The sequence below is a fragment of the Canis lupus genome, chromosome 6 (assembly GCF_011100685.1).
Source record: "Canis lupus familiaris isolate Mischka breed German Shepherd chromosome 6, alternate assembly UU_Cfam_GSD_1.0, whole genome shotgun sequence".
In the NCBI taxonomy this organism is placed as follows: domain Eukaryota; kingdom Metazoa; phylum Chordata; class Mammalia; order Carnivora; family Canidae; genus Canis; species Canis lupus.
The window spans coordinates 21,517,377-21,541,365 of record NC_049227.1 but is presented as its reverse complement, the minus strand read 5'-3'; the positions used below and the strand labels follow the sequence as shown (position 1 = coordinate 21,541,365).

Below are 23,989 nucleotides of genomic sequence, written 5' to 3'. Positions count from 1 at the left end.
TTGTAAAGAACTTGTCAGAGTGTTTTCTACCTTTTCTATCTGTTCTTGTGTTGTCTTTCAGAAATGAAGAATAGGGACCAAACACTTTGAAAATGAGGCAGACAAAGAACAGTTTACAGGGAATTGAGGGTTCTTTTAAGATAACCAAAATTTGATTCACCACATTTGCTCTTTGAGCTGTTGTGAGTTCCATAGTTATACAATCAGTGTTTGTTCTCTGATTGAAATAATACGGGCCAGAGCTGGTGCGCAGGAGCTGTCATACAAGCCAGGGGATGCCGATGGTGTCCGTCCCCTTGTTGGAGGAGTAGTTGCAGAAGTAAAATTGAACTCTCTCCTAAGAAAACCTGAGCCTGTGAATGAGGATATCCTCGCACGCTTGAACTTTCTGTTCCTTTAGGGTTGTTTTTCGTAGTGCCTTTTTACTTAGATGGCTTACTGTGGAGGTACACTTTACTGGCTAATCTTTTCCACCCCTTTTCTTTTGTTGGGATTAGTGCCAGAACAGATAAAGCCCAGTGTAAGCCAGCCTCAGCCTGCCAACTCTAATAACGGCACTTCCACAGCAACCAGCACTAATAATAATGCCAAGCGAGCCACAGCCAACAATCCGCAGCAGCAGCAGCAGCCACAGCCGCCACAGCAGCCACAGCAGCCGCCGCAGCAGCCACCGCAGCCGCCACAGCAGCAGCCGCAGCCAGCACAGGCCTTGCCTCGGTATCCTCGGGAAGTACCACCACGATTTCGCCACCAGGAACACAAACAGCTTCTAAAGAGGGGTCAGCATTTTCCTGTCATAGCAGCAAACCTGGGATCTGCTGTTAAAGTGTTAAGCAGCCAGTCAGAAAGCAGTGCTTTAACAAATCAACAGCCACAAAATAACGGAGAGGTGCAGAACAGCAAAAACCAGTCAGGTGAGAGAAGGCATTTCTTACGAGACTCCAACTGTCCTCATTAGCAGCATAGCAAGTTGATACATTCATGGCTTGTTGGGGATGTATTTGTGTCCATCAATATCTGCGTTACAAAATTAGAGTTCCGTGCAGGAAGTTACCAATTGGGAATCCTTAAACGTTTCCTGTAAACTGACTGCCAATTCTACTTTTTAAATGATTATTTTAATCACCCTCCCTCCAGGTTCTACCCATTTTCACAAGCAATTTATAAAAGCTTAAATTGATAAGTCTACACTTAAAATTAAGCACCCCTCACCTCCCCCTCAGTATATGTGTTAAGCAGTTGTACATATTATTGCAGTTAATCCTCAGCAGCCCTGTGAAGCATAAATTGTTCTTATCCTCACTTTTCAGTAGAGGAAACTGAGGTACCAGGACATTTGATAACTTGCCCATGATCACTCAGTTACCCTGTGCCAGAGAAAGATTGTTGCTTCCGGAAATGGTATTCACATAGCACATGGCACTCAGTGATTGCCACAGAAGGGCCTTTCTGAGTTCAGTAATGATGGGGAGGGAGAAAATGTATGTGATTATGGTTTTCTCAGAGGCCAGTTTGTTGCAGTATGTTCTGATAGGTTCTAATATTTTGTGTGTCCATTCATTTATCAAACTATTTTGAAGCATTTACTACAAGCCACATAGAATCAAGGTTCCCACGCATGAAAACACTAGCATATACTGGTTATGAACAAAGTTTCTAGAGCCAAATGGACCAGGTTTTTAAATCCTAGTTCCATACATACCAGTGTCTCTGCCCTTGGGCATGTTACTTTATTGCTCTGTGGGTCTGCATCTCATCTGACCAGCCTTTGCTAACTGTCCCAGCAAGAATTACTCTCTGTCTCTGCTCTCTTACATATATCAAGGACTCCTCTGTCCTTTAGATTATGGTACTTCACAGCTAATAAGTAGCAGAGCTGGCGTTACATCAAGATCTGTTTGATTCCAGAGCTGGGTTTGTAACAGCCTTGCTGTACTTTGGCAGCATACTGGATGTGGTAGGTAAGGAGGAAGAGGACATGAATGTGATTTCTCTAACATAGATAATCAGAGCAGTACATTATTGGACAGGATACAAACTCAGTATCACCCTGAATTAATACTACCCTCGTCATCACTTATTACCTTGTGTGAGATTGGCCATATCACTTAATTTACCTCAGCCCTCTCTAAGCTATAAAGTATGGACATTAGTGCGCAACCTATATGGTTGCTTTGAGGATTAAATTATGTGAGTGTTTAAGCACGGTAGTTAGTGCCTGACATTTAGGTACTGAATGAATTATCTTCCCCCAAACTTTTACGAAAGGACCTGTACTTTTCAGGAAGAAGACTCTGGTTTAGACATATTACATATAGCACCAAGCAGTTAATTTGAAGTTCATCCAAGAAATCAGCCTGGAAGCAGATGATGTAGTGGGTCATGGGCATGTATTTTAAAAATGTGATCTAAGCCTTAGGAGAGGTTATTCACACAGTGAATGCTTGAGTACTTATTAAGAGCTAAACAATGGTGGTTATTACACTTAACAAAATGACCAGGGGAAATAGGCTCATAAATTTAGAAAGTGGTATGTTGAGTACCACTTTTAATTTGGGAAATGAAAGAGAGCTGTTTTTGAAATGAAAAATAGTGTAAAAATGTTTATCAAAAATGGTTAGGATCAGAAATCCCAAAAATATTAGAGATGTGCATTCAGATAAAAAGAAGGCCTATGTGAGCATAGGAAGAAGTCTTCAACAAAGGCTGAAAAGGACAAATGCCCTGCTTGTTTCTGAGAGGACTTTATGAAGGAACACTGCATTCATGTGGAGGTGGGGATGGAAGCCAGGAGAATGTAGCAGTCTGGCTGATGTCCAGAATTAATGTGGGTGACGAAGGCAGAGCACTGCAGAAAAACTAGATTTTTGTTTTTGTCTTTTTAAAAAACATTTGTGAATCTCCACTTTCCAGCATATGCCACATATTTAACTTAAAATATCTGTGTAGATGCTGCTAGGAGTAGTAGCAACTTTAGCCACCTAAGAGACCAATGGATGTCTATGAACTAGGGAAGCCTTCTTCTTAGACTGTTAGGTCTGCCCTGGCCTCTAAGGGTGATTTACAACAGTAATGACAATAGTGATCCAGTGACTGACTCTAACAGGGTGCTCCTTAGACACACACACACTGAATTAACGCATTCGGTCCTCCTCTTACAGGTTATGGATCAGTGAAGAGCAGTGTAGTATCCATTATAAAAAGCTTGATCAAGAGTCCACAAACACAAAAGTTGTATGTTGTGAACCACAGGTAGTTCAGAGCTATGTGAACATAATCTTAACTTTTTATTTTTGTATCTGTGTTTCACTTGTTTCCTGAACAAATACAGTTAATGAATGGAGTAGATTTGATATGTAGGTCAATAACATAGAATAAATACATACACAGATACTTAAAGTTTTCATGATAAAAATGAAAGGTGCAGTGTGTTGGATGCTCCTCCCTTGTCCTCACATAACTCAGTTCTCATTCATTCAGTGCAGTCAGGGAGCAGGGATAGTCCCGGGATGAGAAGAGGTGTTTTATAAATCAGAGATCCTAAGCCAAGCACTTTCTCAGGCTAGCAGGTAAGTGAGGTAGAAGATGAAAAGGAGTGACAGGAACTGGGGTAAATGTAGTGACTTTGTATCCTGCCTAGGTACCTTACAAGCCTTTAGAGACCTGCCCTGGTCAAACCAGCTGGCTTTTCGGGCTCAGTGGCCAGTCTGTGGCTATGCCTCAGACCCCTAGTGATGCTTTCATTCAACACCGAGACTTCTCTTCTGCAATTGATTTCCTAGAGCCTCACGGTATCAGGCTCTGATAGTGCCCAAATAACTCTGAAGTTGGGGGACTTACAGGTCTTTATGTAATAGAGGATGTGGGGGTGCTCATTTGGCAGTGTTGTTCTTGTAGACCCGTGTGTTCCAGCTCACATTTTATCATCCAACTGGCATACGTTCTGAAAAGTTAATAGAGAAAAAATACCCATATACCCTGCGCCCAGATCCAGCAGTTGTTTATGTTTTCCCATCTTCAAATGCATGCCTCCTTTCCACCCTTACCCTCACCTTCCTCTTCGACCAGACATGTACACCTTCCCCATCATATGTACATATGTATGCACTCATATGCACATTCAGTATACTTCATCTTTAATACTGGAAATTCCCTGAGAATAAGGATGGTCTCTATACAATCATGATACCACAATCCATTCCTAGGCAAAAGGGGGACACATTAAGCAGATCCTGTAATAGGTAGTTTATGTTCAAATTTCCATTAGTTGTCCCAAGAATGCCGTTGTTTATTTATAGTATGATAGCATTTATATAAAATATAAAGCTGCTATATTGCTTAGGGATGAGTTCAGATAGAGCATTTTGAGTGATTACCACTTAGTGACCCAGTGGGGAAGGAAGGAGATGTGATCAGAGAAGGAGTACACAGGAGTTTTCTATACTAGTTATTTAAGGGAGGGGTATGTGGGTTTTGTCTCTATTACTCTTTACAGCCTTTACTACATTTGAATTTTTCTTTTTAGGGAATCTCTGGGAGAGTTGAGCTAGAATGATAAATGACCAAGAAATGGGGCCTTTTTTTTTTTTTTTTGAAAGGGGCCTTTTTAATGAAAATAAATAAATAAATAAAAATAAAAAGTTTTTATCCATATTATCAGTACCTCAATCCTTTTTAAGATTTCATTTATTCCAGAGAAAGAAAGCAAGCATGAGCGGGGTGGATGGGTAGAGCAGAGGGAGAAGCAGACTCCCTGCTCAGCAGGGAGCCTGATGTGGGGGGCTCGATCCCAGGACACTGGGACTATGACCTGAGCTGAAAACAGATGCTCAACCAACTGAGCCACCTAGATGCCCTTCCAGAGACATTTAAAGATGAAAATACCATCCTCCATCTGTGCTCTTTACTGTCTTTTCAATGTGGTATCCATCTTTGATGTCGTGGAATTTGCACTTCTTGATCTTTACTGGTACCCTTTCCCCCTAGTCGATAAACATAGTTAAGCTTGTGTCATCTTTTAAAAAAAAAATTTAAACCCCCAGTCTCTAGGACATGTAGACTTTCTCTCCTTCCCCTTCTTACAGAGTAGTCTGTAGTCTCTAATGCATGACTTCAGTCCTCTGTAATCTGGCTCCTGCTCACTTGACTAAAATAGCTCTTACTAAGGTCATTGGTTTTCTGAATGTCAAATCCAAGCTTAGTGATTTTCACATGTAGCTGTGGTAACAGACTTTTCCTTTTTCATTGTTATAGATACCTACCTTTTTTTTTTTTTTCCTTTTTAAAACCAGAACGTTTATTTTGACTAATCGTTGAAATCCTTAAGATGAACTGGATGCTGCAACAGCTGCCCTCTTGGGCTTAGGTGTCGTTCCTTCACGGAATCCATGCCTGAATCTGCGGTATACAATTTTTAGGTGCCTCATTCGACCGGTCCCAGTGGTATTCCATCTTTTAGCCTTGGCGCTCCAGTTATACTTTCTCTTCCGCTTGGCAGGGTAGCCACACTTGCCACAGGTGGACTTCTGAAGGTGGTAGGCCTTAGAGTTTTTTAAGATTTTATTTATTTATTCATGAGAGACACAGAGAGAGACGCAGAGACACAGGCTCCATGCAGGAGGCCTGACGCGGGACTCAGTCCCGGGTCTCCAGGATCACATCCTGGACTGAAGGCGGTGCTAAACCGCTGAGCCACCAGGGCTAAAAATATGGAACGCTTCACAAATTTGCGTGTAGTCCTTGCACAGGGGCCATGCTAATCTCTGTATCGTTCCAATTTTAGTATATGTGCTGCCAAAGCGAGCACCATTCTTGTTCTTTTATTCAACTAGTTTTCAGATTTTATTCTCTCCCATGACTTTGCTTCAGATCTCTCCTCAGTTTTAGATTCATTGCTTCCAGATGTCTTCAGCTGATGTTGGGCCCCTCAAACTCCACACATCCAAAATTGAACTCCTCGTCCTGCCAGCATGTCTTTCTGGGTTCTGTTGCTCAAGAGTTAGCACACCCATCACCTCCCATCTAGAAATCTTAAAATCATGTTTGATTTGCCATCTCCATGTCTCCCAGGCGACTGGTTTCCCATGTCCTGCTGATTTCAACTCTAAATGTCTCTCAGCCCTCCTCTCTTGTGTGCTCAGGCATCACCGCTGGCTGAAGGCACTCGCCATTCGGTCTAAAGCAGCAGCCCCTAGATTGTCTTTTATGGCTGTCTCCCGAACACCTTCACCTCATCTCTCAAACCAGAGACCAGTCATGATCCATGCATCACATTTGGATGGTAGTATTGCATTTGTCATCTTTATCTAGAACAGAGGATGGTTTGCAGCCCATTTCAGTCAAGTCCTGTTGGAAGTCTGCCATGCCCATTCATTTACATGTTAGCTCCGGCTGCTTTCAGGCTACAATGGCACAGTAGTTGCCACAGAGACCATCTGGCTGGCAAAACTTAAGATATTCACTAATTGGACCTTTACAGAAAGAGTTTGCCAGCCCCTGGGCTAGAGGCAGAATAACCAAAAGAAACATTTTGAACTTTGTCACTGAGTGCTATTTGAAACTGTGCATGTCAGGTTCTCTCATATTCCCAAGTGATACTGTGTCATACTTCCCCAGAATTACTCTAAAACCAAAGTACATTTACTTCTGAAGGACTTTCCCTTTCTGGTGAGAATGAAAGCCTTCAAGGCAGAAGGCACGTGTTTATTTTTCTTACATGCTGTATATTTAATAAGAAAAATAAATGAATTTTCCTGAATATAAATTATTCCTGAGCAGATGATACTGTTCCTTTACAAATCACTTGAATTATAGCCAGTCTTTGCTCTGCCCCCACATACCCTCTTTGATCTTTGTGAATAGGTGCTATAGAAATGCACTATTGTTCTGATGTGTGGTGCTGGAGCTGGCCCCAGTTCTCAGGTAATTTTGTGTGAAAATAGGAGCTTGTGGTATTATTTTGGATTTCCAGTGCTCTTTGGCAATGCTCAGTCTTCCAGATCTTCATTTGCCTAATATCAGTGCAGTCTGTAAAAATTTCTATTTTGCATCACGCTCAGTAAAACTCAGCTGTCTCCCTTTCCTCCCACCAGCATGGGGCTTCAGTCTACTGTTTCTCACTATTTCCTGGAAAAACTTAACAGGATTGTTAATAATGTTCTTCTGCGTTTATCCTCTGGATCATTTGTGATGATGGGTTTTAGCTTCCTGTCTGTAAGGGAAACATTAAAATTTTCACCTCTCCCAGTTCTGAAAGAGTCTGTCTCTGTGAGACATACTAGTTGCGATTGCTGAGGAGTCCTGTTCTTTTCACAGCTTTAGTTGGACTGGGATATCCCCACCTCTATCTGAGCTACATGTTTTTCATAACCAAAAGGTCCTTGGCTGAAACACGGTTTTCGAATTTTGGGTTTTTTTTTTTTTTTTTTAAGTATCAAGTGATTTTCAGATTAAAATGAAATTTTAGCTCATCAATGGTGAGATGATGTCTTTCATTTTCCTAAAATACACAGGAATATATAGCAAAAGACAAATTTGGACCACCTTCCCCTGCCTCCTCTGAACTAAGTCATGACCAGATTCTGAGAGAAATTTTTACTAACATAAAGTTTGGTTTGCAAAATGGATCCTGCTGTTTGCTGGGGTTTTTGCTTGCTTCCTTGCTTTTGATTTATTCTGACATAAAATGACTTCACATTTTGGGTAAGTAATCAAATCTGTATCCTTTCTTTTTGTGGTTTCTTTGCTTTTAGGTATAAAAAATTCTCATTTACTGATAACTTTTTGGTTTCATCTTTTAACACAATCAGATGAGATTATTTTTGATAAATAGTCTGATTTTTTTTTTTTAAGATTTATTTATTTATTTATTTATTCAGAGAGAGCGAAAGAGAGGCAGAGACACAGGCAGGGAGAGAAGCAGGCTATACGCAGGGAGCCTGACGTGGGACTTGATCCGGGGTCTCCAGGATCACACCCCGGGCTGCAGGCGGTGCTAAGCCGCTGCGCCACCGGGGCTGCCCAAATAGTCTGATTTTTAAAAATCTTTTTAAAGTATTGAATTATTCCTTCTCTCCTACTGATTTAAAATACTAACATTTGATAAATACTTGGGTCTCTCCCTGGCTTACTCATGCCATGCAGCTGAAGCTTAGTTACTCTGGCAGTGCAGCACTTGTTAGCTGTTGCATGACCCTGCAGCTTCCCCCTGTCCCCATCCCACTATTGAGATTTTCTTTTTCATCCTCTCATGTTTTATATGAATTTTTAAATCACTTTATCCATGCTACAGACTCCTGTTAGTAATTTCTTATAATTGAATTACACTTTAAGAAAGAATATTATTCTGTCTTCCTGTTCAGGAACAAGTATCTGTACTTAATCAAGTTGTCTTCTGTGGCCTGCAATAAAACGTAATCACATATAACTTTAAATATTTCTGTTAGCCGTATTCTAAGTTGCTTTGTGATTTTTGTGGCTGTTAGAGTTAGGTTCTTTTCTCAATTACATTTTCTTGTCAACTACTTCTGGTATATAGGAAAACTATTGCTTCATACATGTTAGCTTCTTTTGTTTCTTTTCCACTATCTTTACCCTTTATTTCTGGGTCCTCTTTCATTGGTCAGTACTCCCAGCGCAAGGCTGAGCATTAGTGTTGATGCCAAGTACCTTGCCTTTTCCTGTCAGTATGGGAATGCTTCTGCTGCTGCACTGTTAAATTCCAGGTCTGTCCTTTTGTGTTCAGCCTAGGCGGTTTTGTCGAACATTCTCAATCTTCCTTTCTTACGCTTGCTCTGTGGAAGTGGCAAGAAACACACATGCATGTGAAAAAACAAATAATGGGCAACAAGTACTTTTACTCGACGTCTTTGAGGTGCTGATGATGGTGATGGTGGCTTGGTTGTTAGATCTGGAGAAAAGTGGATGGATTTGGGGTTCGGTGGTGGTTGGGATTTGCCATGCACAGTAAGCAAGCAAGGATAAATCTTAGGTTTTAGGAAACTTACTGAGACGAAGAAAACCAGTAAAGAAGCAGAATTTTTTTTCTCCTTTGGGAATAGGCATCTGTGGGGGAATGATCCAGGAGTTAGTATTCTGTTTGAGACAGGTGCAATTACTGTTCTCACTTTACAGATGAGGAAACTAAGATACAGAAAGATTGAGGATCTTGCCTGTGATCATATAACTAGGAAATGACAGAGCAGCTTTTAAGCCCAAGCAGTCTGACTACAAAGTTGTGCTCTTAATCACTATACCAAACTGCCACTGGTGGAGCATTTCTTTGAAGCTGGCACTGAACTAAATACTTCACATAGGACAGTATAGTTAACAGCTGGGTAAAGAGGTACTGTCTGTCTCCCTGTTGTGCAAATTTGGTCATACAACTGCTGCAGAGAGCCCAGACTTGAGTCTTGGTGTCTGTGGAGTTTCAGCAATGTACTTAGCCACCTTGCTTTATTACTCAATGCTGAATCCTGCTTTCCTCACCTGATTTTCTGTAACTTAGCCTCTGGGCCTTCATTTATTTTCCCAGCTACAAAGTAAAGGTAGTATCGGTGCTTTAGGGTTGTTTCAAGGAGTCAGTGACAAAAATGCAGAGAAAACACATGATCCGTGGTCCTGATTGATGATACTGCTGGTGCCGGTGTTGATATATTGGTTTGTTTTTACCCCATGAGACAAACTGTTCGATATCCTGTGTTTCATGAGGAAAATGCTTCTCATGGGCACTGAAAGATGATGACAAACTTCATTTGACAGCTTAAAAAAATGATTCCCAACTGGGAGTGGAGATAAGAGTTTGTTATGGAACTTTAAGATTCATGTAATTGGTGAATTATGTATACGCCTTTAGTCTCTCTTTAGTCTTTTTTCTGCTCTTCTTTCTAACTCCTAGTTTTTTAATGCTTGATGATTGTGCTTTGAGAGAAATGATGGAAGATGAACCTGATTTTCTATATTTGCAGTACATTGGTAGTGAGTTACATTTGTTTTCTAGGCTTGCAACTCCTAGCAGTTGGTTTATTAGGTCTGGGATGTGAGGATGTGATTTGAACATGTATGTTATTTAAAAGCACTACGTAGGATTCTGAGTACTACTCTAGTTGAAAACTACAACATAAGCAACCCCCTAAAGACAGTCTAAATGCAGACATCTTATGCAGGTTAATATCCCTGAGGAACTTTTAACTACCAGATCCTTAAACCGAATGAGAGGAATGAATCTGGGGAAGTATTAGAAGCATGAGAACTGCCTGCCCTCTACCTGCAGGAAGATAACTAGATGATAATGTATAGCGGTGAGTCCAAGATTATAGGATTCTATGACTGATCATTAATGATGTTCAGTGTCAGCACTTGATTTTTTTAATCATCATAATTCTGTGATCTCCTAAAAAATATGGCTATGAAGGTAAATTAAATTTTTATGAAGGAGAATGCAACTAAAAATATTTGTACTTGCATGCAGTATTTCAGGTTGAACATAAACACTAATGAAATGGAAATAAAATGGGAAAGAAAGGCTTTGTAATTTTTATAAACTTGTTCTAATACCCAAAACCGTTGTGTGAAAAAGCTCCTCTAAGAAAGGAAAGACAGGAAAGGATTTCTCATATGTTTCTAATACATTTAGTCAAGTTTGTCCTGCTCCTTTGTCCTTACCCATCTCCTTCCCAGCCCCCCCTTTTTTTTTCCACGTCAGGCCTCTAGGCCTGGGTTGCTTCATTATCCTAATACATTACTACAACCTAGTTCTTCCTGACACTAAAATTCTTCTACTTGCTGATAAGTAATAGTTTGTTCATTCAGCAGCAGATCTCTAATGAGAGGGACTCTTGTGTTCCAGGTACTGCCCTAGGCTCATAGGATAACATCAGTGAATAAAACGCAAAATACCCTGCCTGTGTGGAATTAATGACTAGATAAGGAAAGTTGGTAGCTGGGATATAATCCGTGCTTTTGTAACCATACTGCCAAGTATCAAATTTTGTTAATGTCGAGGAACCACATATGTTTATAACATTTCTCATCTTTCCAAGCACTTAATAGTTTTTGTATTTCTCCTTTATTCTAGATATAAACCACAGTACTTCAGGATCCCATTATGAAAATTCACAGCGGGGACCTGTGTCTTCTCCGAGTGACTCTAGCACAAATTGTAAGAATGCTGTTGTAAACGACTCCCCTGAGACAGAAGCATGGCCCTCAGTCCCTGGCAGTGATCCAGAGTTGGCTTCAGAATGTATGGATGCTGATTCTGCCTCCAGTTCTGAATCAGAGAGAAACATCACTATCATGGCTTCAGGGAGCACAGGTGGTGAAAAAGATGGCCTTCGGAATAGCACTGGACTTGGTTCCCAAAACAAGTTTGTGGTTGGTAGCAGCAGCAATAATGTGGGCCATGGAAGTAGTCCTGGGCCATGGGGTTTTTCCCATGGAGCCATAATAAGCACATGTCAGGTCTCTGTGGATGCTCCTGAAAGCAAATCAGAAAGTAGCAACAATAGAATGAATGCTTGGGGCACTGTAAGTTCTTCATCAAATGGAGGGTTAAATCCAAGCACTTTGAATTCAGCTAGCAACCATGGTGCCTGGCCAGTATTAGACAACAACGGACTTGCCCTCAAAGGGCCTGTAGGGAGCGGTAGTTCTGGCATCAATATTCAGTGTAGTACCATAGGCCAGATGCCTAACAATCAGAGTATTAACTCTAAAGTGGGTGGTTCTTCCACCCATGGTACCTGGGGAAGCCTTCAGGAAACTTGTGAATCTGAAGTAAGTGGTACACAGAAGGTTTCATTCAGTGGTCAACCTCAGAATATTACCACTGAGATGACTGGACCAAATAACACTACTAACTTTATGACCTCTAGTTTACCAAACTCCGGTTCAGTACAGAATAACGAACTGCCTAGTAATACAGGGGCCTGGCGTGTGAGCACAATGAATCATCCTCAGATACAGGCTCCATCGGTTATGAATGGCACTTCCCTTTCTCATCTTAGCAATGGAGAGCCAAAAAGTGGAGGCTCTTACGGTACTACGTGGGGTGCCTATGGTTCTAATTACTCTGGAGACAAATGTTCGAGCCCTAACGGCCAAGCTAATGGTGACACTGTGAATGCAACTCTAATGCAGCCTGGCATAAATGGGCCTATGGGCACTAACTTTCAAGTGAACACAAATAAAGGAGGAGGTGTGTGGGAGTCTGGGGCAACGAATTCCCAGAATGCATCGTGGGGAAGTGGAAATGGCGCAAATTCTGGAGGAAGTCGACGAGGATGGGGAACTCCTGCACAAAACACTGGCACTAATATACCCAGCGTGGAGTGGAGCAAACTGCCTAGCAATCAGCATTCCAATGACAGTGCAAATGGCAATGGTAAGAAGTTTACAAATGGATGGAAATCTACTGAGGAAGAGGATCAGGCTTCTGCCGCATCTCAGACAACTGAGCAGAACAGTGTGTGGGCCAAAACAGGAGGTACAGTGGAGAGTGAAGGTAGTACAGAAAGCACTGGACGCCTCGAGGAGAAAGCCACTGGGGAAAATCAGAGTAGAGATCGGAGAAAAATTGATCAGCACACATTACTCCAAAGCATCGTAAACAGAACTGACTTGGATCCACGTGTCCTCTCCAACTCTGGTTGGGGACAGACTCCTATTAAGCAGAATACTGCCTGGGATACGGAAACATCACCTAGAGGGGAAAGAAAGACTGACAATGGGACAGAGGCCTGGGGAAGCTCTGCAACACAGACTTTTAACTCAGGGGCATGTACAGATAAGACTAGCCCTACTAGTAATGATACCTCATCTGTATCGGGGTGGGGAGATCCCAAACCTGCTCTGAGGTGGGGAGATTCCAAAGGCTCAAGCTGCCAGGGGGGATGGGAAGATGATGCTGCTGCTACAGGAATGGTCAAGAGCAATCAGTGGGGGAACAGCAAAGAAGAGAAGTCCGCATGGAATGATTCGCAAAAGAGCAAACAGGGATGGGGTGATGGACAGAAATCAAACCAAGGGTGGTCCGTTTCTGCCAGTGATAACTGGGGAGAAACGTCAAGGAGTAACCATTGGGGTGAGGCTAATAAGAAATCTAGCTCAGGAGGTAGTGACAGTGACAGGTCTGTTTCTGGTTGGAATGAACTTGGTAAAACTAGTTCTTTTACTTGGGGAAATAACATAAATCCAAATAATTCGTCAGGATGGGATGAATCTTCTAAACCTAATCCTTCCCAGGGATGGGGAGATCCTCCAAAGTCTAATCAGTCTCTAGGTTGGGGAGATTCGTCAAAGCCAGTCACTTCTCCAGACTGGAACAAGCAACAAGACATTGTCGGGTCTTGGGGAATCCCACCAGCAACAGGCAAACCTCCTGGTACAGGCTGGCTGGGAGGACCTATACCAGCCCCAACAAAAGAAGAAGAGCCCACAGGCTGGGAGGAACCATCCCCAGAATCCATACGTCGCAAAATGGAGATCGATGACGGAACTTCAGCTTGGGGAGATCCGAGCAAATACAACTACAAAAATGTGAACATGTGGAACAAAAATGTCCCAAATGGCAGCAGCCGTTCAGACCAGCAAGCACAGGTACACCAGTTGCTACCATCTGCAAGTGCCATCTCAAACAAAGAGGCAGGCAGTGGCTCTGGTAAGTTTTCATTTAATGGAGTCTGATGGTGTTACAAAATGTTTCACAGTATTGTAAGCCTCCTTTCAATGTACCGGGTGCTGTAAGATTTAACAGTATTTGCATATGCGCACAAAGGGCTTTCCCCCCTCCCTCCAACCCAGGAGGAGCTTCTAGTGAATAAAAGAATGGGCAAGGTGTTTAACATCAGGAACCGAGCTCTGTCTGTGGCCATGTTGGTTGTGAATCTCCCACACTCCGTTCTCTGCTAGGAAGACAGCAGAAGGTAGAGTTGGGAAAGTGGTATCTGTTGGGGATGCTGTACACTTCTCAGTTCTTCTGAGTCAAGTCGTTACTTACTTTGTTTTGTTATTTGATTACAGAATCCCCAGAAAGAAAACAAGCATCCAAGTACAATATTCTCTAAATACCCTGTGCTATATTTGGCCTTGGAAGGGATTTATTTAAGTAGGCATGAAATCCAAGTCTATTAGTTATACAGTGTGTATGTTTGTGTGCTCAAAACATTTGATAATACCTTTCTGGTGTATTCCCACATATTCCCACTCTCATAACAAGGAGCTAATTCCTATCTCTGCAGATTATCTTGACAACGACATTTTCATTAAGTGTCATTGGAATGCATTGTCTTTGGTAATGGAATAATAAGCAGTCCCGTTGGAGGGATAGGAATGTTTTCATGAGCTAACCTTTCAGCGTCTAATTCTTTTCCCCCCAGGATAGTTTATGGTATTTGGATTTAATTCATAGAAGAAAGAGGTATTCATCTAAGGAAAAGGCTGTTTGAGTTCTTTTGAATGTTGTTTATGGCTTTACATTAGACAACCTGATACCTCTGGATTTTTAAGAAGTGTTGTCCAGCGTGTATAAAAGTAGGATGTCTACCTATTGTTGGTATTGTAGTTAATTTTTTTTGCCCCAGAATAGTGATGTTGAAAGGTTGCACTTATGGTAAAAATCGTTTATGTACACTATTACCCAACTTGATTACCTGCTTGGATTTACTAGGTTTGCCTCAGATTGACTTGACTTTTCCAGGAATTAAATTCATTTTCAAAGGAGGATAACTTGCCATAATTAAGGTCATTCAAAAAAAAGTCCGCTCTACACCCAGAGGGCAATTATGAAATAGGTGATGGAAAAAAAAAAATTTCACACCGGTAGTTAAATTATGATGATGGGAAATGATTTGTCTTCTTTGCATAAAACAGAAGCCATTGTCTTTGCCCATGCCCATTGCAGCATCATTATTCAGTCTGTGAATATGAACATCTTCATCTTTTGTTCCCTGAGTACTCCTTATTGCCCTGCACCACCCTACCTTGTGCTGATGACTTCTTTTCCCACACTTTCTAAAGGCTGGGGTGAGCCCTGGGGGGAGCCTTCTACTCCAGCCACAACTGTGGATAATGGTACTTCAGCATGGGGTAAACCCATAGACAGTGGTCCCAGCTGGGGGGAGCCCATTGCTGCAGCATCCAACACATCCACGTGGGGCTCCAGCTCTGTTGGTCCTCAAGCATTAAGCAAATCTGGTAAGTTATTGATAATTCCTGGTGGCTCTTTTGTCACAGTGGTGATCTCTTGTTGACTACAATTAAATAATCAGATAATGTTTGTATCATTGATAAATGTATCTGTGTATCCTACTATGTGATTTTACTGTTTGTTTCTTTGAATTTGTAATTTGATTTGCTCTTTTTAGCTTTCTGGATGTTCTTGTCTTTCCTTAGAACTGTTAACTATAAGGATTTGCATTTACTTCACCAAATCGAAGTTCTCTTTTACCAAATCAGATTACCTAATCAAGCAACTTTCATGTTATCCAGCATTAGAGACAGGTTATAGAGTAATGTGGATGCATATCCAAACTGGCTCAGTTCCAGATTACTCCCTGAATATTATACAGAAAATCAACAAAGTTCAGGAAAGACCTGATTCAACATTCAGATGAACATCATTACTATCCCATAAGTTGTATGTGGGGTCCCCATAGGAATTCCAAAAGCTGAGTATCCAGTTGAGATGCTTTCTGCTCATAACTTGCAATACTTTCTGGCCATTCTCTTTGAAAATATATATCAAAATGAATTCTTTGAAATTTCCTCGATCCTTTCTGCCCTGTGTGTTGCCATACAGATTGTTGAGTTTGAACAAGAAGGCCATGTTTAGGAATGGTCTGTTTGTAAAAAGAACGGGAGATACTTTTTTTCCTTTCCTTTTTCCTTTTTCCTTTTTCCTTTCCTTCCTTCCTTCCTTTTTTTTTTTTTTTGTAAAGTAATCTCCACACCCAGCAGGGAGCCCAGTGGGAGGCTTGATCAAGGACCCTGAGATCAAGACCTGATCCGAGGGATCCCTGGGTGGCGCGGCGGTTTGGCGCCTGCCTTTGGCCCAGGGCGCGATCCTGGAGACCCGGGATCGAATCCCACGTCGGGCTCCCGGTGCATGGAGCCTGCTTCTCCCTCTGCCTGTGTCTCTGCCTCTCTCTTTCTCTCTGTGTGACTGTCATAAATAAATTAAAAAAAAAAAAAAAAAAAAAGACCTGATCCGAGATCAAAAGTTGGACACTTAACTGACTGAGCCACCCAGGCATACCTGATTCACTCAGGTGGTGTAGAGCGTAAGACTCTTGCTCTCTCAGGGTCATGAGTTCAGGGTCCATGTTGGGTGTAGAGATTACTTTAAAAAAAAAAAAATCTTGCTTAGTGGAAACTTCAAGTATAAAACATAGATTCCTACCATGTAGATTTGTGAAGGGAAATAAAAGTGGGGTTTTTCCTAGATTCCCCACCCCCATAATGAGTGCTTGTTCTCCAGAAAGAATTGTTTGATTAAATCATGTTTCTCTTTGTATCACAAATCACAATCAGGGCCAAAATCTATGCAAGATGGCTGGTGTGGTGATGATATGCCATTGCCTGGAAATCGCCCCACTGGCTGGGAAGAGGAAGAGGATGTAGAGATTGGAATGTGGAATAGTAATTCATCTCAAGAGCTTAACTCATCTTTAAATTGGCCTCCATATACAAAGAAAATGTCATCGAAGGTAAACATTTCAAGGGCAAAGCCCTTGAAATTTTCAATTCCAAAGGTAGTTTACCCTCAGGAAATTTATGTTCTTCCTGCCCATTTATGGCAATGAGTACAGGCCAGGCAGTCCCCAATTTAGGTATAGCCTTTTGTATGGGCAGCCACCTAGAAAGCCATAAGACTGCAGGAACTTCCTTTCTCCCCACTGCTACAGCTTGGGATTTCTCTCCTCCTCTCCCTCCACCAGTGCTGCCTGGGACAGCCCCTCACCCCAAGGTGGGCTTGCAGCGGTGGGGGTGAAGAGAAGGGCAAATCTCCATGTTGACTTTCCATCCCCACTGCCAGTTCATCTCCAGTTCCGCTTCACCCGCAGTCCCCAGCCCTCCCCTTTACCCAGAATCGGTGGCTTCCTTTTTCATCCCCCATCTGTATCCCTTCCCCTAGCCCTAAAGGTCCTGTGACAAAAATCCCTAGGAATGAGCCATTTGATTTTCCTCTGATATGTGGACAAATCTTATTCCCAAACCTGTTGAGTACATCAGAGTCCTATGGCATTTGTTACAGGTACAGCTTACTATATCCCAGGCCTCCTGTAGTTTTGGAAATTGGACCCCATATGTCTCTGATGCAGAGCTAGAGCTGAGAACCACTGATGTAGAGCACTGTCTCTTAAGAGGTGGTGTTGGATGCTGGTGCCAGATTCTCTTGGGGACCATTTTCAAAATATGTGCCCAGACCCTCAGGTGGTTCTCTCCGCCTCACTCTATTTGAAAACTGGTGTGCGCCACCAACCCACCGCCCCTACCCCCCTACCCCTAGCCCCCGGGATCTTAGAGGTCAAATATCCAGTAGTTACATTAGTTGGCCACCAGGGTCCCTCCCTTTTAATCCTGGGATTCTCAGTCTAGGACCTGCCATTTTCATTTAAAAAGATGTTGCATTTGGCTGAATTTGCCTATTGCCACTGCATATAGCTTATGAAATGCTTTCCCATATTTTACATAAGCCATTTGATCCTCATGACCTTCTGAGGTAGAATACCGATGAGGAATTTGAGACTGTCAAAGGTGGTGACTTGCCCAAAGATGCATAACTAGTTGACAGAGCAAGGACTTAATTTTAGGTCTTCTAATTCCAAACCCTGTGTTCTTCCCACTGGACCATGCTGTTTTGTGACTTTGTCTTTCCTTACAGGGTCTGAGTGGCAAAAAAAGGAGAAGGGAAAGGGTGTGTAGCCTTTTTACTCTTTCTCCTTTGTTTCTGCTAGTAAAAATCTTTTAGAAAGCAACTGCAAACATTTATTTAGCTTCTGCTGTGTGCCAGGGTACTGTGCTTGGTGCTGGGGGTTCAGAAACACTAAGAAATGAGCTGCACCTTCGAGGAACTCAGAGTCTAGTATGGGACAGTAGGAGAGCGCTAAGGAGTGGCCACTTGAGTTTGGAAGATGCCTGCGGGTGGGATATGCTAAGGAAAAGAGTAGCCTGACATACTAAAGTGGAGAATTTCTGAAAGAGGTGATAGGAGATCTGGCTCTATAGTTAAATTAAGGCTAGATTGTAAAGTATTTTCAATACCATGCCAAAGAATTTGAACTTTATTCTAAGATATGGAGCCAATGAAATTGCATAGAAGGCAACATGACCTTGGGCTTTTAAAAACTACTTTCTTTAAAGAAAGCTAACCAGTGATGGTATGAAAGATAATTGGCACAGAGGAGAGACCAGAGTTGGGGGAGTCTCAGTCAGGAAGCTTCTGCACTCATTCGGGTGAGAAGTGAGGGCTTGAACTGGGAAACCAAAGTGGATGTGTAGTGCAAGAGACTGAGTAGAGAGGCATTTCGAAATCAGAGGGACAGAGGCTTTGGCAGCCAGTTAGGCAAGAGGGCAGGGGGAGGCAGAGGAATCAAGGAGGACTTCAGAAACCTTGGCAAGGGTTAGGTGCTTGCTTCAGAGACCTGCACTTGGGGGGGATCATGAAACTGTGTTCTGTCCCACAGTCGGAAGGAACAGGCGGTAGCAACGGGAAAGGGGAATTAAGGTCAGACCAAGAACAGCCCCGTGGTCTTCATATTCATTGGAGACCTTGGTCCCTGTGGCATCCAGCCTCCCCGACAGCCAGGCTCGTGGTTCCTTGAGAGTGTGCCTCAAAGGCGTTTCTGTACTGCCTGTGCCTAGCCAACTACGGCACTGGCACCAAGGTGGAGGGGGGTGGGGGGAACCCCCAGCTCAGCTGCCATTGGAGTACTGTGTTCTCAGTGACACAAATTGAAATTTTAAAATAGTTTTGGTTTTTTTTTTTTTTTATAGTTTTTCAGTACAGTGCGCATAGCGTAATTAAATCGTGGGTTATGTCGGTTTCTTTGGACTAACCTGAGGAACCTAACGAGTACTTTTACTTTGGTGTGTTATGAGAATGCCACAAATCGAGGTTATAATTAAGCTCTTAGAACATAGTCCAGTTGTAAACTGGAAATTGTGATGAGCAGTTCTCTGTTATTGTGAGGACCTTTTTTTTTCTTTTTGTGGATCATCAAGGCCCTTTGCTTCCGTCTTTTCCTTCTGACTGCTTGCTGTTAGAGATTTCTCTGTACGTTACAGCCATACCAGAGGACTGGAGCAAAGAAAGTTGAAAATTAAATAAGTTGATTTGTAATTGTTAACAACTCTGCTAAAATTGGTTGGAGGAGAAATTAATTGGCTAAATATGAGAATTGGGAATTGTCTTGAAGTTTTATTAATCCATCACTGTACCTAGATCAATAGAGGTGGCCATGGCAGCTTTCTACTCTTTTGTTTTGCAAAGGGAACCATGAAAGGTGGAAACAAACAAGAAGAAGCATGGATAAATCCATTCGTTAAACAGTTTTCAAATATCAGTTTTTCGGTAAGTGTATTTTTATAGCAGCCCTTCTTTGAGTGATGGTCTGTAAATTTACCCTAACTTCAGTTTTTTGTTTTCTTAACAAATTATCTTTGAGTCTTTATGTATATGCTGGAGGTTAGAGTAAAATTGGCCATGAAGCTTTCTGTCTTTTTACACTTTTAGCTAAAAACATTGATCACATATCTTATTTTTAAAATTTTCTTATTAGGCAGTGGAAAGAGTTTTGCGGTCCATTTGATTTTTGACAAATACTGAAATATAAAGTAAAATTTTTCATTTTTATTTTCATTAATAAGTCAAGGCCCGCTAACACAATGTGTTTTCTTGCTTCAGAGAGACTCACCCGAAGAAAATGTACAGAGCAATAAGATGGATCTTTCCGGAGGTAAGAAAAAGTTAAATCAGTTTGGGTGTGTATCCATCATTGATGGACAAATATATCGGTGATGTGATCCTTCTAAGTGAGCACTGACCTGGACCAGGCAAGGGGAGACCTGGGTTCCTATCACAGTGTTCTATCTCAGCATACACTAGGGTGCTATGGTTTGAGTGCCACATACTGCCTTCTAAGTACAAATCACTGTGCACGTCTAACTAAGGTCATGGTGATTTTAGTCTGTGGCTACCTCAGATCTCATCCTGTCAAGAACGAGTTATCCAGGTTGAGTGATAGAGGCTTAGTAATTTAGGAAGCAGCAGATGCAAAGGCCCAGATTTTACGACAAAGACAGCCTGAACCATGCCAGAGAAATGGAAGTTGTTCCATGCAGTAGAAGAAATTGGTTGTGGTGTGGTGTGGTGATGAGAGAAGGTTTGACTAGTGGAAGGTAATAGAAAACGAGGCAGGTGCTAAATCATGAGGAGCGGGGGTTTGAATTTCATTATCAAAGTAGGGGATTAAATAATTTTATTTTTTTTATTTATTTATTTTTTTTTTTAAAGATTTTATTTATTCATGATAGTCACACAGAGAGAGACAGAGAGGCAGAGACACAGGCAGAGGGAGAAGCAGGCTCCATGCACCGGGAGCCCGACGTGGGATTCGATCCTGGGTCTCCAGGATCGTGCCCCGGGCCAAAGGCAGGCGCCAAACCGCTGCGCCACCCAGGGATCCCAAGGGATTAAATAATTTTAATCAGGAGAATGACATGAGTGGGATTTATGTTTTTTAAAAAAACTATGGCTATAGGTTGAAAAGATCTTAGAACAGAAAAGATTGGCAGCAGAGGACTGACAAAAAGATAGATACCAAAAGTGGTTCTAGATTTGTTGTAGTAGCCAGTGAATATTTCAGAGCTCTAAACTAAATCACAGTAGATGAGAAGATTCTTAATTCAGTGGAGATGAAGGAATTAGAATCAACAAAAATTGATAACCAATCTGAACCAGTTCATTGTAGAGATGGGGGAGAGCATGTGATAAAAGCTGATTTCCAGCTTTCTTGCCGGTTGCTTCATAGGTGGTAGAGTTATCCTGTCAGTTTGAGTCCAGGCAGGAGAATGGACTACACAGTGATTTGAACAGGACAGGTTTGATATAAATATAAAGAATTATTAGTGTATAAGGGTTTGGCTAGTGAGAGGTAAGGAGACCACTAAAGAAGAGTAGCAGAGGTAAGGAGAAATCCCTAAACTTAGAACAGAGAGCGATCCCTGGGTGGCGCAGCGGTTTGGCGCCTGCCTTTGGCCCTGGGTGCGATCCTGGAGACCCGGGATCGAATCCCACGTCAGGCTCCCGGTGCATGGAGCCTGCTTCTCCCTCTGCCTATGTCTCTGCCTCTCTCTCTCTCTCTCTCTCTCTCTCTCTCTCTCTCTGTATGACTATCATAAATAAATTTTTTTTAAAAAATTTTTTTAAAAAGAAAAAAAAGAAAAAAAAAGAACAGAGATAGTGTATCCATGGAGGAGAGCATATGATGCCAGGACTGAGATCCCAACTCCTGGACCTGGCCCTCTGCTTATCGCATGGCAGAGACGTCACTGTGATGCCACCCCATGGAACTGCAGGAGATAGATCTTTTGGGAAGGTGTCTCACTTGTGCTCTGCTACAAAACTGCCAAGGCAGCTGCTGGGGGGAAGGGTGAGCCCGGCAAGGGCCTGCAGCTGGGTCAGCTGCCCATGCTGCAAGAGAGAGCATCCGGACCTGGGAGACACAGTCTGTCTTGTGGTGGTGTCTCCTGCATCCTCTGCCGACAAAGCTTCAGTGTCAGCTGGCAAAGGGAAAAATATGTAAAGGGTCCAGATCTGTTTTGGTTTTTGTTTTTGTTTTTGTTTTGTTTTTCCAGGCCAGTCAAAGGTGAATTTAGAGCTGAGAGGCAGTGGGTAGATGATTGGTACAGACTCCCACCCACCCCCTTGACTACCCATCTTCAATATGCACACTTCTAAATGCACTTATGTTCCACTGCAGTGGCTAGGCACCCCTGTCTTTCTTCTCAACGAGGTACAGCTTTCTTTCCCAAAAGTGAGGAAGTCTGCCCTCCAACCAAACTGAGGAGACCGACACAGCCCCAAGAGTCATGCATTTATCATTGGCTATGCTATTACCACTCCAAGTCAGTCACAGTTGAAACTGAAAGACTAAGTTGTAAAGTTAACTCGCCACAGCTTGTGAATAAAATAAAAATGGGAAAGAGAAAGAAGTAAGTGGTCAGCCTATAGAGACGACTACACTCCTGTAACAAGCCATAAGAAACATGCAGAGCTCATTCTGCCCTTGTTTCTGTCATTGGTCACAAGCTGTGGTTGATGTCCATGGCTTCTTTCTTGCAGCACCCATTGCATACTGCCCCACTCTCAGCCAGCACCTCAGCACCCTGGGGTCCTTTGCCGGTCGAGTCACGCAAACCGTTGTTCCCAGAGAGTCTTAGCCCTTAATCATCTCCTTTTCTTGATTGCTGTAGTTTTTCATTAACCTTTACTAGGTTAGTAAAGGCTCAGAAATATTAAGGAGCACCTCCCAGAGAATCCCCTGGGTTTCAGAGTCCTCAGAGCCTTCATTCTGTATTACAAAACCCATTTCCCCTTGCTGATCAGAAGCAATCACTCTGGGCAACCGGGGTGGTTCAGCGGTTTAGCGCCACCTTCAGCCCAGGGTGTGATCCTGGAGACCCGGGGTCGAGTCCCACATCAGACTCACTGCATGGAGCCTGCTTCTCCCTCTGCCTGTGTCTCTGCCTCTCTCTCTGTGTCTCTCATGAATAAATAAATAAAATCTTAAAAAAAAAAAAATCACTCCAGCCAATAGACAAGTCCCTTTTTGCCTGGTGGCTCAGTGGCACAAGAAAGATAAAATGTCCAGGTGCTCTGTTCATCTTCCAATTCAGCTGACTGATGTGTGATGAAAGAAAGCATTTTCTTTCTTGAGGATTGTGATCTCCAAACCTACAGAGTTGCCAGAGCAGAAAGTAAGAATTCTGAGAGACATCTTAATAGAGAAGCCACTCCAGCTCTCACCTTTTGATTCCCAGACCTCTATATTCTGGTGTTGTGGGAGACACTGTGTCTTGTTAGGCAGAAGCTTATTCCTCCCCACCCCCCTTTTAAGATGTGTTTGTTTATTTGAGAGAGAGAGAGAGAGAGAGAGCATGAGCAGGGGCAGGAGGAGAGAGAAACTCAAGTGGACTCTGCACTGAGCACAGAGCCCAGTATGGAGCTTGAGATGATGACCTAAGCCAAAACCAAGCGTCAAATACCTGACTGTGCCCCCAGATGCCCCAGAAGCACATCCTTGCCCCTCACCCCTACTCTCGACTTGCTTCATAACCAGTTCTACCTATCAGTTTGGCTAGCTACTTTGGGGTGATGATGTATGTGGTCAGACCAGTTGATCCCATGGGTGTGATCCCATTACTGTCCTTCCTTTGCTATGGAGTGTGTTCCTTGATCAGGCACGGTAGAGTGAGAATGAGGCCTTCTGTGAGACCATGGAGGGCAGAAGCTTTATGGGCAGGAAAAGCAAATTCACATCCAGAATATGGGATCTGTTCTTGTGGGGACTAGACTCTGCCTCCTCCATGGCTCACTGAATGGCAGAAAAGTTGCTGTGCCACTGTGCTGGTGGAATTTGCTGGAAATCTGCCCTCTAAGGTGCTGGGAAAAGCTTTTTGTAGAGAGGTGTCTCACTAAAGACACTGCTACAAAGCAGTTTGGAGGTATGTGGGAATGCTGGGAGATGCTGGCCAGGGGGTGTTGGTGAGCTCCATGAGCTGCAAGAGTGGAAGCTGCTGTATGAGCATGTTGAATCTCCTCCTGCAGTGGCTCTCCAGCGCCCTCTACTGACGAAGTCTTGGCACCAACTGGCACAAGAAAAAAAAAGTAAAGCGTCCAGATGTGTTTTCACTGAGCAGTCGAAAAGGGTGAATTTGGGGCTGAGAGGCAGTAAATCAATAAGTGGCCATTATTAGAGATAAGAAATAC

The 23,989-nt window shown here is 42.7% G+C and overlaps 1 protein-coding gene and 1 non-coding gene across 12 annotated transcripts in view; one reads left to right on the top strand and one right to left on the bottom strand.

Annotated features, from left to right (window-relative positions):
* Positions 1 to 23,989, top strand: part of TNRC6A (trinucleotide repeat containing adaptor 6A) — a 107,853-nt gene that overhangs the window by 54,075 nt on the left and 29,789 nt on the right. For 9 of the 11 annotated variants that reach the window (XR_005360788.1, XR_005360787.1, XM_038540020.1 and 6 more), the window contains exons 5-11: positions 498 to 914; positions 11,075 to 13,657; positions 15,016 to 15,192; positions 16,528 to 16,703; positions 17,882 to 17,914; positions 19,490 to 19,570; positions 19,904 to 19,955. Coding sequence is in view for 9 of the 11 variants with exons in the window: in XM_038540020.1 (XP_038395948.1) it covers positions 498 to 914; positions 11,075 to 13,657; positions 15,016 to 15,192; positions 16,528 to 16,703; positions 17,882 to 17,914; positions 19,490 to 19,570; positions 19,904 to 19,955 (3,519 nt within the window). In the remaining 2 variants the exon portion in view is untranslated. Of the gene's footprint in view, positions 1 to 497; positions 915 to 10,197; positions 10,299 to 11,074; positions 13,658 to 15,015; positions 15,193 to 16,527; positions 16,704 to 17,881; positions 17,915 to 19,489; positions 19,571 to 19,903; positions 19,956 to 23,989 lie in introns of those variants that run through there. The other 2 variants (XM_038540021.1, XM_038540017.1) reach the window with 2 other exon arrangements.
* Positions 5,703 to 5,806, bottom strand: LOC119872456. The gene has a single exon (XR_005361528.1). It is a non-coding gene; the product is annotated as a U6 spliceosomal RNA (small nuclear RNA).